The sequence below is a fragment of the Haliaeetus albicilla genome, unplaced genomic scaffold (assembly GCF_947461875.1).
Source record: "Haliaeetus albicilla unplaced genomic scaffold, bHalAlb1.1 scaffold_169, whole genome shotgun sequence".
Lineage (NCBI taxonomy): Eukaryota > Metazoa > Chordata > Aves > Accipitriformes > Accipitridae > Haliaeetus > Haliaeetus albicilla.
The window spans coordinates 48,472-65,518 of NW_027212441.1; the positions used below are offsets into that span (position 1 = coordinate 48,472).

At 64.5% G+C, this 17,047-nt stretch overlaps 1 protein-coding gene across 1 annotated transcript; it reads right to left on the bottom strand.

Annotated features, from left to right (window-relative positions):
* Positions 1–666: 666 nt before the first annotated feature.
* Positions 667–16,146, bottom strand: CACNG7 (calcium voltage-gated channel auxiliary subunit gamma 7). Its single transcript, XM_069777838.1, has 5 exons — positions 15,944–16,146; positions 9,914–10,000; positions 8,202–8,342; positions 6,347–6,492; positions 667–935 (listed from the first exon to the last, which is right to left on the bottom strand). The coding sequence occupies exons 1-5, from the start codon at positions 16,137–16,139 to the stop codon at positions 678–680; spliced, it is 828 nt and encodes a 275-aa protein (XP_069633939.1). The 5' UTR covers positions 16,140–16,146; the 3' UTR covers positions 667–677.
* Positions 16,147–17,047: the final 901 nt, after the last annotated feature.

The window sequence follows — 17,047 nt, forward strand, 5'->3', positions numbered from 1 at the left end:
CAACGTCCCCAAGGTCTCCATTGTCCCCGTTGTCCCCAACGTCCCCAAGGTCCCCGTGGCACCTGCTGTCCCATGGCCCCTGGTGCCCCCAGTGTCCCTCAATGGTGTCCCCTGCCCTCCCCAACGTCCCCCACGTCCCCGTCATCCCCGTTGTCCCCAAGCCCCCCATCGTCCCTGCTGTCCCCGTCGTCCCCATGTCCCCACTGTCGCCACGTCCCCGTCGTCCCCATCCTTCCCGCTATCCCCATGTCCCAACTGTCCCCATCATCCCCATGTCCCCACTGTCCCCATCGTTGCCATGTCCCCATGTCCCCATCATCATCCCCGTGTCCCCATCATCCCCATCGTCCCCATCATCCCTATTGTCCCCATCCTCCCCATCATCCCTATTGTCCCCATCATCTCCATCCTCCCCGTGTCCCCACCGTCCCCATCATCCTCATCCTCCCCGTGTCCCCATCGTCCCCACCGTCCCCATCACCCTCACCCTCCCCGTGTCCCCATCGTCCCCATCACCCTCACCCTCCCCGTGTCCCCATCGTCCCTATCATCCCCATCATCCTCACCCTCCCCGTGTCCCCACCGTCCCCATCACCCTCACCCTCCCCGTGTCCCCACCGTCCCCACCGTCCCCATCCTCCCCGTGCCGTGTCCGTCCCCCCCGCCCCCCCCGCCCCCTAGCAGGGGGAGGTGGAGAGGTGGCCGTGCTGGGGGTACTTGATGGCGGGGGGGTAGTTCTGCGTCATCTGGATGGAGACGTCGGAGGAGGCGTCCGAGGGGCTGCGGGCGCGGGGCCAGGCGCGGGGTTGCAGGAATTGCCCCGACAGCCCCGAGCAGGCGCTGAGCCGCGGGCGCAGCAGCCCCGCCGGCGCCCGGTACAGCTCCTCTTCCGCGTACCGCTTGGTGAACAGGTACACCGACATCACGCCCGCGCCCTGCCGGAGAGGGGACACACACACACACACACACACACACGGGCCACGGCGTGGGCGACGGGGGACCCCGCTCCGCCGGACCGTGACGGCGGGCGAGGGCGCGAGGGGGTGGGCGAGGGTCGTGCGACGGTGTGCGAGGGCGTATGATGGTGGGCAAGGGTGTATGATGGCGTGCGAGGGCGTCAGGCGGCGGGCGAGGGTCGTGCGAGGGCGCGCGACGGTGTGCGAGGGCGTGTGATGGTGGGCAAGGGTGTGTGATGGTGTGTGATGGTGTGCGAGGGTGTTAGAGGGTGTGCAATGGTTTGCCAGGGCCGTGCAAGGGCACGCGACGGTGTGCGAGGGCGTATGATGGTGGGCAAGGGTGTATGATGGCGTGCGAGGGCGTCAGGCGGCAGGCGAGGGTCGTGCGAGGGCGTGCAACGGCGGGCGAGGGTCATGCGAGGGCGTGCGACAGTGTGCGAGGGCGTGTGATGGTGGGCAAGGGTGTGTGATGGTGCGTGATGGTGTGCGAGGGTGTTAGAGGGTGTGCAAGGGTGTTAGAGGGTGTGCAATGGTTTGCCAGGGCCGTGCAAGGGCACGCGACGGTGTGCGAGGGCGTATGATGGTGGGCAAGGGTGTATGATGGCGTGCGAGGGCGTCAGGCGGCAGGCGAGGGTCGTGCGAGGGCGTGCAACGGCGGGCGAGGGTCGTGCGAGGGCGTGCGACAGTGTGCGAGGGCGTGTGATGGTGGGCAAGGGTGTGTGATGGTGTGCGAGGGTGTATGATGGTTGGCAAGGGCCGTGCAAGGGCGCGTGATGGTGTGCGAGGGCATGTGATGGTGGGCAAGGGTGTATGATGGCGTGCAAGGGCGTCAGGCGGCGGGCAAGGGTCGTGCGAGGGCGTGCGAGGGTGTGCGAGGGCGTGTGATGGTGGGCAAGGGTGTGTGATGGTGTGTGATGGTGTGCGAGGGTGTTAGAGGGTGTGCGAGGGTGTTAGAGGGTGTGCAATGGTTTGCCAGGGCCGTGCAAGGGCACGCGACGGTGTGCGAGGGCGTATGATGGTGGGCAAGGGTGTATGATGGCGTGCGAGGGCGTCAGGCGGCAGGCGAGGGTCGTGCGAGGGCGTGCAACGGCGGGCGAGGGTCGTGCGAGGGCGTGCGACAGTGTGCGAGGGCGTGTGATGGTGGGCAAGGGTGTGTGATGGTGTGCGAGGGTGTATGATGGTTGGCAAGGGCCGTGCAAGGGCGCGTGATGGTGTGCGAGGGCATGTGATGGTGGGCAAGGGTGTATGATGGCGTGCAAGGGCGTCAGGCGGCGGGCAAGGGTCGTGCGAGGGCGTGCGAGGGTGTGCGAGGGCGTGTGATGGTGGGCAAGGGTGTGTGACGGTGTGTGATGGTGTGCGAGGGTGTTAGAGGGTGTGCAAGGGTGTTAGAGGGTGTGCAATGGTTTGCCAGGGCCGTGCAAGGGCACGCGACGGTGTGCGAGGGCGTATGATGGTGAGCAAGGGTGTATGATGGCGTGCGAGGGCGTCAGGCGGCAGGCGAGGGTCGTGCGAGGGCGTGCGACGGTGTGCGAGGGCGTGTGATGGTGGGCAAGGGTGTGTGATGGTGCGTGATGGTGTGCGAGGGTGTTAGAGGGTGTGCAAGGGTGTTAGAGGGTGTGCAATGGTTTGCCAGGGCCGTGCAAGGGCACGCGACGGTGTGCGAGGGCGTATGATGGTGGGCAAGGGTGTATGATGGCGTGCGAGGGCGTCAGGCGGCGGGCGAGGGTCGTGCGAGGGCGTGCGAGGGTGTGCGAGGGCGTGTGATGGTGGGCAAGGGTGTGTGATGGTGCGTGATGGTGTGCGAGGGTGTCAGAGGGTGAGCAATAGTTGGCAAGGGCCGTGCAATGGCGTGCAAGGGTGCGCGACGGTGTGCGAGGGTGTATAATGGTGTGCAAGGGTGTATGATGGTGTGCGAGGGTGTATGATGGTTGGCAAGGGCCGTGCAAGGGCGCGTGATGGTGTGCGAGGGCGTGTGATGGTGGGCAAGGGTGTGTGATGGTGTGTGATGGTGTGCGAGGGTGTTAGAGGGTGTGCAAGGGTGTTAGAGGGTGTGCAATGGTTTGCCAGGGCCGTGCAAGGGCACGCGACGGTGTGCGAGGGCGTATGATGGTGGGCAAGGGTGTATGATGGCGTGCGAGGGCGTCAGGCGGCAGGCGAGGGTCGTGCGAGGGCGTGCAACGGCAGGCGAGGGTTGTGCGAGGGCGTGCGACAGTGTGCGAGGGCGTGTGATGGTGGGCAAGGGTGTGTGATGGTGTGCGAGGGTGTTAGAGGGTGTGCAAGGGTGTTAGAGGGTGAGCAATAGTTGGCAAGGGCCGTGCAATGGTGTGCAAGGGTGCGCGATGGTGTGCGAGGGTGTATAATGGTGGGCAAGGGTGTATGATGGCGTGCGAGGGCGTCAGGCGGCGGGCGAGGGTCGTGCGAGGGCGTGCGACGGTGTGCGAGGGCGTGTGATGGTGGGCAAGGGTGTGTGATGGTGTGTGATGGTGTGCGAGGGTGTTAGAGGGTGTGCGAGGGTGTTAGAGGGTGTGCAATGGTTTGCCAGGGCCGTGCAAGGGCACGCGACGGTGTGCGAGGGCGTATGATGGTGGGCAAGGGTGTATGATGGCGTGCGAGGGCATCAGGCGGCGGGCGAGGGTCGTGCGAGGGCGCGCGAGGGTGTGCGAGGGCGTATGATGGTGGGCAAGGGTGTATGATGGTGTGCGAGGGCGTCAGGCGGCGGGCGAGGGTCGTGTGAGGGCGTGCGAGGGTGTGCGAGGGCGTGCGACAGTGTGCGAGGGCGTGTGATTGTGGGCAAGGGTGTGTGATGGTGCGTGATGGTGTGCGAGGGTGTTAGAGGGTGAGCAATAGTTGGCAAGGGCCGTGCAATGGTGTGCAAGGGTGCGCGATGGTGTGCGAGGGTGTATAATGGTGGGCAAGGGTGTATGATGGCGTGCGAGGGCGTCAGGCGGCGGGCGAGGGTCGTGCGAGGGCGTGTGATGGTGGGCAAGGGTGTGTGATGGTGTGCGAGGGTGTTAGAGGGTGTGCAAGGGTGTTAGAGGGTGTGCAATGGTTTGCAAGGGCCGTGCAAGGGCACGCGACGGTGTGCGAGGGCGTATGATGGTGGGCAAGGGTGTATGATGGCGTGCGAGGGCGTCAGGCGGCGGGCGAGGGTCGTGCGAGGGCGCGCGAGGGTGTGCGAGGGCGTGTGATGGTGGGCAAGGGTGTATGATGGTGTGCGAGGGCATCAGGCGGCGGGCGAGGGTCGTGCGAGGGCGTGCGAGGGTGTGCGAGGGCGTGCGAGGGTGTGCGAGGGCGTGTGATGGTGGGCAAGGGTGTGTGATGGTGCGTGATGGTGTGCGAGGGTGTTAGAGGGTGAGCAATAGTTGGCAAGGGCCGTGCAATGGTGTGCAAGGGTGCGCGATGGTGTGCGAGGGCGTATGATGGTGGGCAAGGGTGTATGATGGCGTGCGAGGGCGTCAGGCGGCGGGCGAGGGTCGTGCGAGGGCGTGCAACGGTGTGCGAGGGCGTGTGATGGTGGGCAAGGGTGTGTGATGGTGTGTGATGGTGTGCGAGGGTGTTAGAGGGTGTGCAAGGGTGTTAGAGGGTGTGCAATGGTTTGCAAGGGCCGTGCAAGGGCACGCGACGGTGTGCGAGGGCGTGTGATGGTGGGCAAGGGTGTGTGATGGTGAGCAATAGTTGGCAAGGGCTGTGCAAGGGCATATAATGGTGTGCAAGGGTGAGCGGTGGTGTGTAATGGTGTGCAAGGGTGTATGATGGTGTGTGAGGGCGTTAGAGGGTGAGCAATAGTTGGCAAGGGCATATAATGGTGTGCAAGGGTGAGCAATGGTGTGTAATGGTGTGTGATGGTGTGCGAGGGCGTTAGGCAGTGGGCGAGGGCTGTGCAAGGGCGCACGACGGTGTGCAAGGGCGTGTGATGGTGGGCAAGGATGAGCGGTGGTGTGTAATGGTGTATGATGGTGTGCGAGGGCATTAGGCGGTGGGCAAGGGCCGTGCAAGGGCGTGCAACAGTGTGCAAGGGCATATAATGGTGGGCAAGGATGAGCCATGGTGTGCAAGGGTGTGCAAGGGTGAGCAGTAGTTGGCAAGGGCTGTGCAAGGGCATATAATGGTGTGCAAGGGTGAGCGACAGTGTGTAATGGTGTGCAAGGGTGTATGATGGCGTGCGAGGGTGTTAGGCGGTCAGCAAGGGCTGTGCAAGGGCGCGTGACAGTGTGCGAGGGCGTGTGATGGTGGGCAAGGGTGAGCGGTGGTGTGTAATAGTGTGCAAGGGTGTATGATGGTGTGTAAGGTTGTTTGATGGTGTGCAAAGGTGTTAGAGGGTGGGCAAGGGTGTGCAAGGGCATGCAAGGGTGTGCAATGGTGAACAGGTACACCGACATCACGCCTGTGCCCTGCCGGGGACGGGGACAGGGTGGGTGAGGGCAGGTGACAGCGTGCAAGGGTGTGCAAGGGCGTGCAAGAGCCAGCAAAGGCATGCAATGGTGTGCAAAGGGTGTGCGATGGTTTGTAATGGTGTGCGAGAGTGTACAATGCTGTGCGATGGTGTGCAAGGGAGCACAACGGTTTGCAAGGGTGTGCAAGGGTGTGCAATGGTGTGTCAAGCTGTGCAATGGTTTGCAAGGGTGTGCAAAGCTGTGCGATGGTGCGCAAGGGAGCACAATGATGTGCAGTGGTTTGCAAGCGTGTGCAAAGCTGTGCGATGGTGTGCAAGGGCGTGCAATGGTTTGCGACGGTGTGCAAGGGCGTGCAAGGCTGTGCAGTGGTTTGCAAGGGCGTGCAAAGCTGTGCAGTGGTTTGCAACGGTGTGCAAGGGTGTGCAGTGGTGTGCAAGGGAGCACAATGATGTGCAGTGGTTTGCAAGGGCGTGCAAAGCTGTGCGATGGTTTGCAAGGGTGTGCGATGGTTTGCAAGGGTGTGCAAGGGTGTGCAAGGGTGTGCGATGGTTTGCAAGGGTGCGCAAGGGTGTGCAAGGGTTTGCAATGGTGTGCAAGGGCGTGCAAAGCTGTGCAATCTTGTGTAATGGTGTGCAAGGCTGTGCAACAGCACGCAACGGTTCACGAGGGCGTGCACGCCCCGCCCCGCCGCACCGCCGCCGCGCCTCCCTGTCCCACCCGCGCGTGCAAACCCCTCCCCGTGCCCCCTCCTCGTGCCAAGGCCGTCGCACGAGGCCGCCGCAAAGCTCACGCGAAGGCGTGCAAGGAGCGCGCGCGGTGGCCGGCGAAGCGCGCGAGGGCGGCGTGCGAGGGCGAAGCGCGCGAGGGCGGCGCGCGAGGGCGGCGCGCGAGGGGCGTGCGAGGGCGGCGTGCGAGGGCGGCGTGCGAGGGGCGTGCGAGGGCGGCGTGCGAGGGCGGCGTGCGAGGGGCGTGCGAGGGGCGTGCGAGGCGTCGCACCTCTTTGAGGAGGAAGGAGGAGGCGGCGAAGGCGAAGGACCAGCCGTAGCGATACTGGAAATATTGCTCGGAGCCGCTGGGGCGGTTCATCACCTCGTCGTTGATGCTGGAGATGTAGAGCACCAGCCCCACCACCAGCGACAGACCTGTGGGGGACAAACCCCCCCCCCCCCAAAAATAAAAAAATACCCCAAACCCTGGGTCAGTGCTGGGGGGGGGGGGAGATATGGGGGTTCTGGGGGGAGATATGGGGGTTCTGGGGGAGATGTGGGGGTTCTGGGGCAGATATGGGGGTTCTGGGGGGTGATATGGGGGTTCTGGGGGGAGATATGGGGGTCCTGAGGGGAGATATGGGGGTTCTGGGGCAGATATGGGGGTCCTGAGGGGAGATATTTGGGTTCTGGGGGGAGATGTGGGGGTTCTGGGGCAGATATGGGGGTTTTGAGGGGAGATGTGGGGGTCCTGAGGGGAGATATGGGGGTTCTGGGGGAGATATGGGGGTTTTGAGGGGAGATATAGGGGTCCTGAGGGAGATGTGGGGGTTCTGGGGCAGATATGGGGGTCCTGAGGGGAGATATTTGGGTTCTGTGGGGAGATGTGGGGGTCCTGAGGGGAGATGTGGGGGTTCTGGGGCAGATATGGGGGTTTTGAGGGGAGATGTGGGGGTCCTGAGGGGAGATGTGGGGGTTCTGGGGGGTGATATGGGGGTCCTGTGGGGAGATGTGGGGGTTCTGGGGGGAGATATGGGGGTTCTGGGGCAGATACGGGGGTCCTGGGGGGAGATATGGGGGTCCTGAGGGGAGATATGGGGGTTCTGGGGCAGATATGGGGGTCCTGAGGGGAGATATTGGGGTTCTGTGGGGAGATGTGGGGGTCCTGAGGGGAGATGTGGGGGTTCTGGGGCAGATATGGGGGTCCTGAGGGGAGATATTGGGGTTCTGGGGCAGATATGGGGGTTTTGAGGGGAGATGTGGGGGTCCTGAGGGGAGATGTGGGGGTTCTGGGGGGAGATATGGGGGTTCTGGGGAGATATAGGGGTCCTGGGGGAGATGTGGGGGTCCTGAGGGGAGGTGTGGGGGTTCTGGGGCAGATATGGGGGTCCTGAGGGGAGATGTGGGGGTTCTGGGGCAGATATGGGGGTCCTGAGGGGAGATATTGGGGTTCTGGGGCAGATATGGGGGTTTTGAGGGGAGATATGGGGGTCCTGAGGGGAGATGTGGGGGTTCTGGGGGAGACATGGGGGTGCTGAGGGAGATGTGGGGGTTCTGGGGCAGATATGGGGGTCCTGAGGGGAGATGTGGGGGTCCTGAGGGGGGATGTGGGGGTTCTGGGGGGAGATGTGGGGGTCCTGGGGGAGATGTGGGGGTCCTGAGGGGAGATATGGGGGTTCTTGGGGAAGATATGGGGGTTCTGGGGGTCTCTGAAGCAATTATGGGTGTCCTGGGGCAGATATGGGGGTCCTGGAGGGGTATCTGGGGGGTTCTGGGGCAAGTATGGGGGTCCTGGGGGAAGATATGGGGGTTCTGGGGGTCTCTGAGGCAATTATGGGGGTCCTGGGGGGTGTCTGGGGGGTCCTGGGGGAAGATATGGGGGTCCTGGGGGAAGATAAGGGGGTTCTGGGGGAAGTTATGGGGTTTCTGGGGGTCTCTGAGGCAATTAGGGGGGTCCTGGGGTAGATACAGGGGTGGTGAAGGGTCCTGGGGCAGATACGGGGGTCCTGGGGTAGATATGGGGGCCCTCAGGGGTCCTGGGGCAGATATGGGGGTCCTGGAGGGGTCTCTGGGGTTTCTGGGGCAGGTCTGGGGGTCCTGGGGGTACCCCGGGGGGGTGCGGGGGGGCAGGGAGGGTCCCTCACCGGAGAGGATGAAGAAGATGCCGGAGACGAAGGCCAGGAGGGTTCGCTGGGGACGGATGTGCCCCACGTTGCTGATGACGAAGGCCGTGAAGACGAGGAAGAGGCTGACCATGGGGAAGGGGGTCGCTGTCCGCACCGTCTCTGGGGGGGGGCGGCAGCTGGCTCCAGCCCCCTATAGACCCCTATAGACTCCCTCCACCCTGCCAGACCCCTCCAGCCCCCCATGGACCCACCCCAACCCCTCCAGCCCCTATAGACCCCTGTAGACCCTTATAGACTCCCCCCCACCCTGCCAGACCCCCACCCCAACCCCTCCAGCCCCTATAGACCCCTGTAGACCCCTATAGACCCCCCCCACCCTGCTAGACCCCTCCAGCCCCCCATGGACCCACCCCAACCCCTCCAGCCCCTATAGACCCCTGTAGACCCCTATAGACCCCTCCAGCCCCCCATGGACCCACCCCAACCCCTCCAGCCCCTATAGACCCCTATAGACTCCCCCCACCCTGCCAGACCCCTCCAGCCCCCCATGGACCCACCCCAACCCCTCCAGCCCCTATAGACCCCTGTAGACCCCTATAGACCCCCCCCACCCTGCTAGACCCCTCCAGCCCCCCATGGACCCACCCCAACCCCTCCAGCCCCTATAGACCCCTGTAGACCCCTATAGACCCCTCCAGCCCCCCATGGACCCACCCCAACCCCTCCAGCCCCTATAGACCCCTATAGACCCCCCCCACCCTGCTAGACCCCTCCAGCCCCCCATGGACCCACCCCAACCCCTCCAGCCCCTATAGACCCCTGTAGACCCCTATAGACCCCTCCAGCCCCCCATGGACCCACCCCAACCCCTCCAGCCCCTATAGACCCCTATAGACTCCCCCCACCCTGCCAGACCCCTCCAGCCCCCCATGGACCCACCCCAACCCCTCCAGCCCCTATAGACCCCTCACGGTCCCCTATAGCCCCTGCACAGCCCCTATATTGCCCCCATGCAGCCCTAAGGGCGCCCATGGCCCCTATAGACCCCTGGGCCCCTATGGACAACCCGCCAGACCCCCTATAGAGCCCCCCCCCCCTATACCCTCCACCGCCCTTTGCGAGCCCTGAGACCTGCCCCCCCATACACCCCTATAGAGTCTCCCACAGCCCCTATAGGACCCCTATAGTCCCCATGGCCCCCATAACCCCTGTACAACCCCCCTGGTCCAATATAGAGACCCTATAGCCAACATACAGCCCCTGCCCCGTCCTTATATGCCCCTGTACAATCCCTATAGTCCCCTATAACACCCTATAGAACCCCTATAGAACTGCTAGAGCCCCCATAGAACCCCATAGCCCCCACAGAACCCTGTAGAACCCCATAGCTCCCATAGGACCCCATAGAACCCCCATAGCTCCCATAGAACCCTATAGAACCCCATAGAACCCCTATAGAACCCCATAGCTCCCATAGAACCCCATAGAGTCCCCATAGCTCCCACAGAACCCTATAGAACCCCATAGAGCCCCCATAGAACCCCTATAGAACCCCATAGCCCCATAGAAGCCCCATAGAACCCTATAGAACCTCATAGCCCCATAGAACCCCATAGAGCCCCCCTAGAACCCCTATAGAACCCCATAGCCCCAGAGAACCCCTCCGGAACCCCACAGAGCCCCCACAGAACCCCTATAGAACCCCCCGTAGCCCCTATAGCCCCACGCACTGAGGATGTTCTCGGTGTTTTCGGTCACCAGGTTGATTTCGGGCTCCAGGAAATATTCAGAGGCGACGCAGCGCCCCTTCTCCCGCCCTGCGAGGTGGGGGGGGCACACCCTCAGGGTCACCCCCCAGCACCCCCCATATCCCATAGGGTCCCCTCAGATCCCCCCATATCCCATAGGGTCCCCCCGAGTCCCCCCCAGATCCCCCCAGATCCCATAGGGTCCCCCCAGGACCCCCCATATCCCATAGGGTCCCCCCTAATGCCCCCTGGGACCCCCCATACCCCAAAGAGACCCCCAGATGCCATAGGGTCCCCCAGGACCCCCCCATATCCCATAGGGTCCCCCCAAGTCCCCCCTGGGACCCCCCATACCCCAAAGGGTCCCCCCAGATCCCCCCAGATCCCATAGGGTCCCTCCAGGACCCCCCATATCCCATAGGGTCCCCCCTAATGCCCCCTGGGACCCCCCATACCCCAAAGGGACCCCCAGATCCCCCCAGATCCCATAGGGTCCCTTCGGGTCTTCCTGGGACCCCCCCAGATCCCATAGGGTCCCCCCTAATGCCCCCTGGGACCCCCCATACCCCAAAGAGACCCCCAGATCCCCCCAGATCCCATAGGGTCCCTTCGGGTCTTCCTGGGACCCCCCCAGATCCCAGAGGGTCACCCCAACCCCCCCCAGGTTCACCCCTGGGGGGTGGGAGCCTGTGGGATCCCGTGGGAGCCAATGTGATCCCGGGGGATCCCGTGGGAGCCTATATGAACCCGTGGGAACTTATGTGAGCCCATGTGCACCCATGTGAGCACGTGTGATCCCGTGTAAGCCCATGTGAGCCTGAGTGATCCTGTGTGATCCCATGTCAGTCTGTGTGATCCTGTGTGATCCCATATGGCCCCATGCGAGTTTCTGAGATCCCGTGCGAGCTTGTGTGATCCCGTGTGATCCCATGTCAGCCCATGTGAGCCCGTGTGAGCCCATATGATCCCGTGTGATCCTGTATGATCCCATGTCAGCCCGTGTGAGCCCATGTGAGCTTGTGTGATCCCATGTCAGCCCGTGTAAGCCTATATGATCCCATGTCAGCCCATATGATCCCATGTGATCCTGTATGATCCCATGTCAGCCCGTGTGAGCCCATGTGAGCTTGTGTCATCCCATGTGAGCTTGTGTGATCCCATGTCAGCCCGTGTAAGCCTATATGATCCCATGTCAGCCCATATGATCCCGTGTGATCCCGTATGATCACATATCAGCCTGTGTCATCCCATGTGAGCTTGTGTGATCCCATGTCAGCCTGTATAAGCCTATATGATCCCATGTGAGCCCATATGATCCTGTGTGATCCCATGTCAGCCCATGTGATCCCATGTGAGCTTGTGTGATCCCATGTGAACTTGCATGATCCCATGTCAGCCCATGTTAGCCTATATGATCCCATATGAGCCCATATGATCCCGTATGATCCCATGTCAGCCCGTGTGACCCCATGTGAGCTTGCGTGATCCCATGTGAGCTTGTGTGACCCCATGTGAGCTTGCATGATCCCATGTCAGCCCGTGTGAGCCTATATGATCCCATGTGAGCCCATATGATCCCGTGTGATCCCGTATGATCCCATGTCAGCCCGTGTGACCCCATGTGAGCTTGCGTGATCCCATGTGAGCTTGTGTGACCCCATGTGAGCTTGCATGATCCCATGTCAGCCCGTGTGAGCCTATATGATCCCATGTGAGCCCATATGATCCCATGTGAGCCCATATGATCCCGTGTGATCCCGTATGATCCCATGTCAGCCCGTGTGAGCCCATGTGAGCTTGTGTGATCCTATGTCAGCCCGTGCAAGCCTATATGATCCCATGCAAGCCCATACGACCCCGTGTGATCCCATACGGCCCCGTGCGATCCCGTACGACCCCCGCGCCATCCCGCGTGCCCTCCCGTGCCCTCCTCCCCATCCAAACCCTCAGCACCCATCTCCCACCACCACCCATCCCCACCAACTGGGATACCGGGGTGGGCACCCACTGGGGGATACCGGGGTGGGCTACCAGGGTGGGCATCCACTGGGGGTACCGGGGTGGGCACCCACTGGGGGATACTGGGGTGGGCACCCACTGGGGGGTACCGGGGTGGGCATCCACTGGGATACTGGGGTGGGCAACCACTGGGATACTGGGGTGGGCATCCACTGGGGGTACCGGGGTGGGCACCCACTGGGGGATACTGGGGTGGGCACCCACTGGGGGGTACCGGGGTGGGCATCCACTGGGATACTGGGGTGGGCAACCACTGGGATACCGGGGTGGGCACCCACTGGGGGATACTGGGGTGGGCACACGCTGGGGGGTACCGGGGTGGGCACCCACTGGGATACTGGGGTGGGCACCCACTGGGATACCGGGGTGGGCATCCACTGGGATACTGGGGTGGGCACCCACTGGGGGGTACTGGGGTGGGCATCCACTGGGATACTGGGGTGGGCACCCACTGGGATACCGGGGTGGGCACCCACTGGGGGATACCAGGGTGGGCTACCAGGGTGGGCACCCACTGGGGGATACCAGGGTGGGCTACCAGGGTGGGCACTCACTGGGGGATACTGGGGTGGGCACCCACTGGGGGATACTGGGGTGGGCACCCACTGGGGGGTACCGGGGTGGGCACCCACTGGGATACTGGGGTGGGCACCCACTGGGATACCGGGGTGGGCACCCACTGGGGGATACCAGGGTGGGCTACCAGGGTGGGCATCCACTGGGGGCTACCGGGGTGGGCACCCACTGGGGGATACCACGGTGGGCATCCACTGGGGGCTACCGGGGTGGGCACTCACTGGGGGATACTGGGGTGGGCACCCACTGGGGGAATACCAGGGTGGGCTACCAGGGTGGGCACCCACTGGGGGCTACCGGGGTGGGCACCCACTGGGGGTACCGGGGTGGGCACCCACTGGGGGATACCAGGGTGGGCTACCAGGGTGGGCACCCACTGGGGGATACTGGGGTGGGCACCCACTGGGATACTGGGGTGGGCATCCACTGCGGGCTACCGGGGTGGGCACCCACTGGGGGATACTGGGGTGGGCACCCACTGGGGGTACTGGGGTGGGCACCCACTGGGATACCGGGGTGGGCACCCACTGGGGGATACCAATGTGGGCTACCAGGGTGGGCACTCACTGGGGGATACTGGGGTGGGCACCCACTGGGGGGTACCGGGGTGGGCACCCACTGGGATACTGGGGTGGGCGCCCACTGAGGGATACCAGGGTGGGTTACCAGGGTGGGCATCCACTGGGGGATACCAGGGTGGGCACTCACTGGGGGATACTGGGGTGGGCACCCACTGGGGGGTACCGGGGTGGGCACCCACTGGGGGATACCGGGGTGGGCACCCACTGGGATACCGGGGTGGGCACCCACTGGGGGATACCGGGGTGGGCACCCACTGGGATACCGGGGTGGGCACCCACTGGGGGATACCGGGGTGGGCACCCACTGGGATACCGGGGTGGGCACCCACTGGGGGATACCGGGGTGGGCTACCAGGGTGGGCATCCACTGGGGGTACCGGGGTGGGCACCCACTGGGGGATACTGGGGTGGGCACCCACTGGGGGGTACCGGGGTGGGCATCCACTGGGATACTGGGGTGGGCAACCACTGGGATACTGGGGTGGGCATCCACTGGGGGTACCGGGGTGGGCACCCACTGGGGGATACTGGGGTGGGCACCCACTGGGGGGTACCGGGGTGGGCATCCACTGGGATACTGGGGTGGGCAACCACTGGGATACCGGGGTGGGCACCCACTGGGGGATACTGGGGTGGGCACACGCTGGGGGGTACCGGGGTGGGCACCCACTGGGATACTGGGGTGGGCACCCACTGGGATACCGGGGTGGGCATCCACTGGGATACTGGGGTGGGCACCCACTGGGGGGTACTGGGGTGGGCATCCACTGGGATACTGGGGTGGGCACCCACTGGGATACCGGGGTGGGCACCCACTGGGGGATACCAGGGTGGGCTACCAGGGTGGGCACCCACTGGGGGATACCAGGGTGGGCTACCAGGGTGGGCACTCACTGGGGGATACTGGGGTGGGCACCCACTGGGGGATACTGGGGTGGGCACCCACTGGGGGGTACCGGGGTGGGCACCCACTGGGATACTGGGGTGGGCACCCACTGGGATACCGGGGTGGGCACCCACTGGGGGATACCAGGGTGGGCTACCAGGGTGGGCATCCACTGGGGGCTACCGGGGTGGGCACCCACTGGGGGATACCACGGTGGGCATCCACTGGGGGCTACCGGGGTGGGCACTCACTGGGGGATACTGGGGTGGGCACCCACTGGGGGAATACCAGGGTGGGCTACCAGGGTGGGCACCCACTGGGGGCTACCGGGGTGGGCACCCACTGGGGGTACCGGGGTGGGCACCCACTGGGGGATACCAGGGTGGGCTACCAGGGTGGGCACCCACTGGGGGATACTGGGGTGGGCACCCACTGGGATACTGGGGTGGGCATCCACTGCGGGCTACCGGGGTGGGCACCCACTGGGGGATACTGGGGTGGGCACCCACTGGGGGTACTGGGGTGGGCACCCACTGGGATACCGGGGTGGGCACCCACTGGGGGATACCAATGTGGGCTACCAGGGTGGGCACTCACTGGGGGATACTGGGGTGGGCACCCACTGGGGGGTACCGGGGTGGGCACCCACTGGGATACTGGGGTGGGCGCCCACTGAGGGATACCAGGGTGGGTTACCAGGGTGGGCATCCACTGGGGGATACCAGGGTGGGCACTCACTGGGGGATACTGGGGTGGGCACCCACTGGGGGGTACCGGGGTGGGCACCCACTGGGGGATACCGGGGTGGGCACCCACTGGGATACCGGGGTGGGCACCCACTGGGGGATACCGGGGTGGGCACCCACTGGGATACCGGGGTGGGCACCCACTGGGGGATACCGGGGTGGGCACCCACTGGGATACCGGGGTGGGCACCCACTGGGGGATACCGGGGTGGGCTACCAGGGTGGGCATCCACTGGGGGTACCGGGGTGGGCACCCACTGGGGGATACTGGGGTGGGCACCCACTGGGGGGTACCGGGGTGGGCATCCACTGGGATACTGGGGTGGGCAACCACTGGGATACTGGGGTGGGCATCCACTGGGGGTACCGGGGTGGGCACCCACTGGGGGATACTGGGGTGGGCACCCACTGGGGGGTACCGGGGTGGGCATCCACTGGGATACTGGGGTGGGCAACCACTGGGATACCGGGGTGGGCACCCACTGGGGGATACTGGGGTGGGCACACGCTGGGGGGTACCGGGGTGGGCACCCACTGGGATACTGGGGTGGGCACCCACTGGGATACCGGGGTGGGCATCCACTGGGATACTGGGGTGGGCACCCACTGGGGGGTACTGGGGTGGGCATCCACTGGGATACTGGGGTGGGCACCCACTGGGATACCGGGGTGGGCACCCACTGGGGGATACCAGGGTGGGCTACCAGGGTGGGCACCCACTGGGGGATACCAGGGTGGGCTACCAGGGTGGGCACTCACTGGGGGATACCGGGGTGGGCACCCACTGGGGGGTACCGGGGTGGGCACCCACTGGGATACTGGGGTGGGCGCCCACTGGGGGATACCAGGGTGGGTTACCAGGGTGGGCATCCACTGGGGGATACCAGGGTGGGCACTCATTGGGGGATACTGGGGTGGGCACCCACTGGGGGATACCAGGGTGGGCTACCAGGGTGGGCACCCACTGGGGGATACTGGGGTGGGCACCCACTGGGATACCGGGGTGGGCATCCACTGGGGGGTACCGGGGTGGGCACCCACCGGGGGATACCAGGGTGGGCACCCACTGGGGGGGATACCGGGGTGGGGACTCACTGGGGGATACCAGGGTGGGCTACCAGGGTGGGCACCCACTGGGGGCTACCGGGGTGGGCTACCAGGGTGGGCACCCACTGGGGGGTACCGGGTGGTCGCTCTAACGTACCGGCGAAGAAGCAGACGCGCCAGAGTCCGGCGTGCAGCGCCATGCGCACCTCGGTGCTCTGGTTTTGGGGCAGGACGACCCCCTCCTCCATGTAGAGCCAGTAGTCGGTGCTGACGGCGATGCCCACCAGCAGCAGCCCGCACGCCCCGAAAACGCTGCTCAGCAGCGTCAGCGCCCGGCTGCTGCAAGAGCTCATCCTGATACCTGGGGGGGGGGGTCAGGGAAAATGGGGTGGGGGGTGAGGGGGGGGGTGGGGAGGGGGGTGGGAGGGGGTAGAGAGGGGGAATGGGGGGTATAAGAGGGGTATAAGGGGGCATGTGGGATATAAGAGGGGTATAAGGGGGTATAAGGGGGGCAGGGGGGGTGTAAGAGGGGTATAAGAGGGGTATAAGGGGGTATAAGGGGGGCAAGGGGGGGTATAAGAGGGGTATAAGAGGGGTATAAGGGGGACATGGGGGGTATAGAGGGGGTAGGATGGGGGTAGAGGGGGGCATGGGGGGTGTAAGAGGGGTATAAGGGGGTATAAGGGGGGCATCGGGGGTATAGAGGGGGTAGGACGGGGTAGAGGGGGGTATGGGGGGTGTAAGAGGGGTATAAGGGGGATATGGGGGGTATAGAGGGGGTAGATGGGGTAGAGCGGGGTATGGGGGGTGTAAGAGGGGTATAAGGGGGGTATGGGGGAATGGGGGGCATGGGGGGGGGCTTTTTGGGGGGTGGGAGGGGGTAGAGAGGGGGGAATGGGGGGTATAAGGGGGTATAAGGGGGCATGGGGGGGTGTAAGAGGGGTATAAGGGGGTATAAGGGGGGCATCGGGGGTATAGAGGGGGTAGGATGGGGTAGAGCGGGGCATGGGGGGTGTAAGAGGGGTATAAGGGGGGTATAAGGGGGGTATGGGGAATGGGGGGCATGGGGGGCTTTTTGGGGGGTGGGAGGGGGTAGAGAGGGGGGAATGGGGGGTATAAGAGGGGTATAAGGGGGTATAAGGGGGTATAAGGGGGGCAAGGGGGGTATAAGAGGGGTATAAGAGGGGTATAAGGGGGCATGTGGGATATAAGAGGGGTATAAGAGGGTATAAGGGGGGCAGGGGGGGTGTAAGAGGGGTAT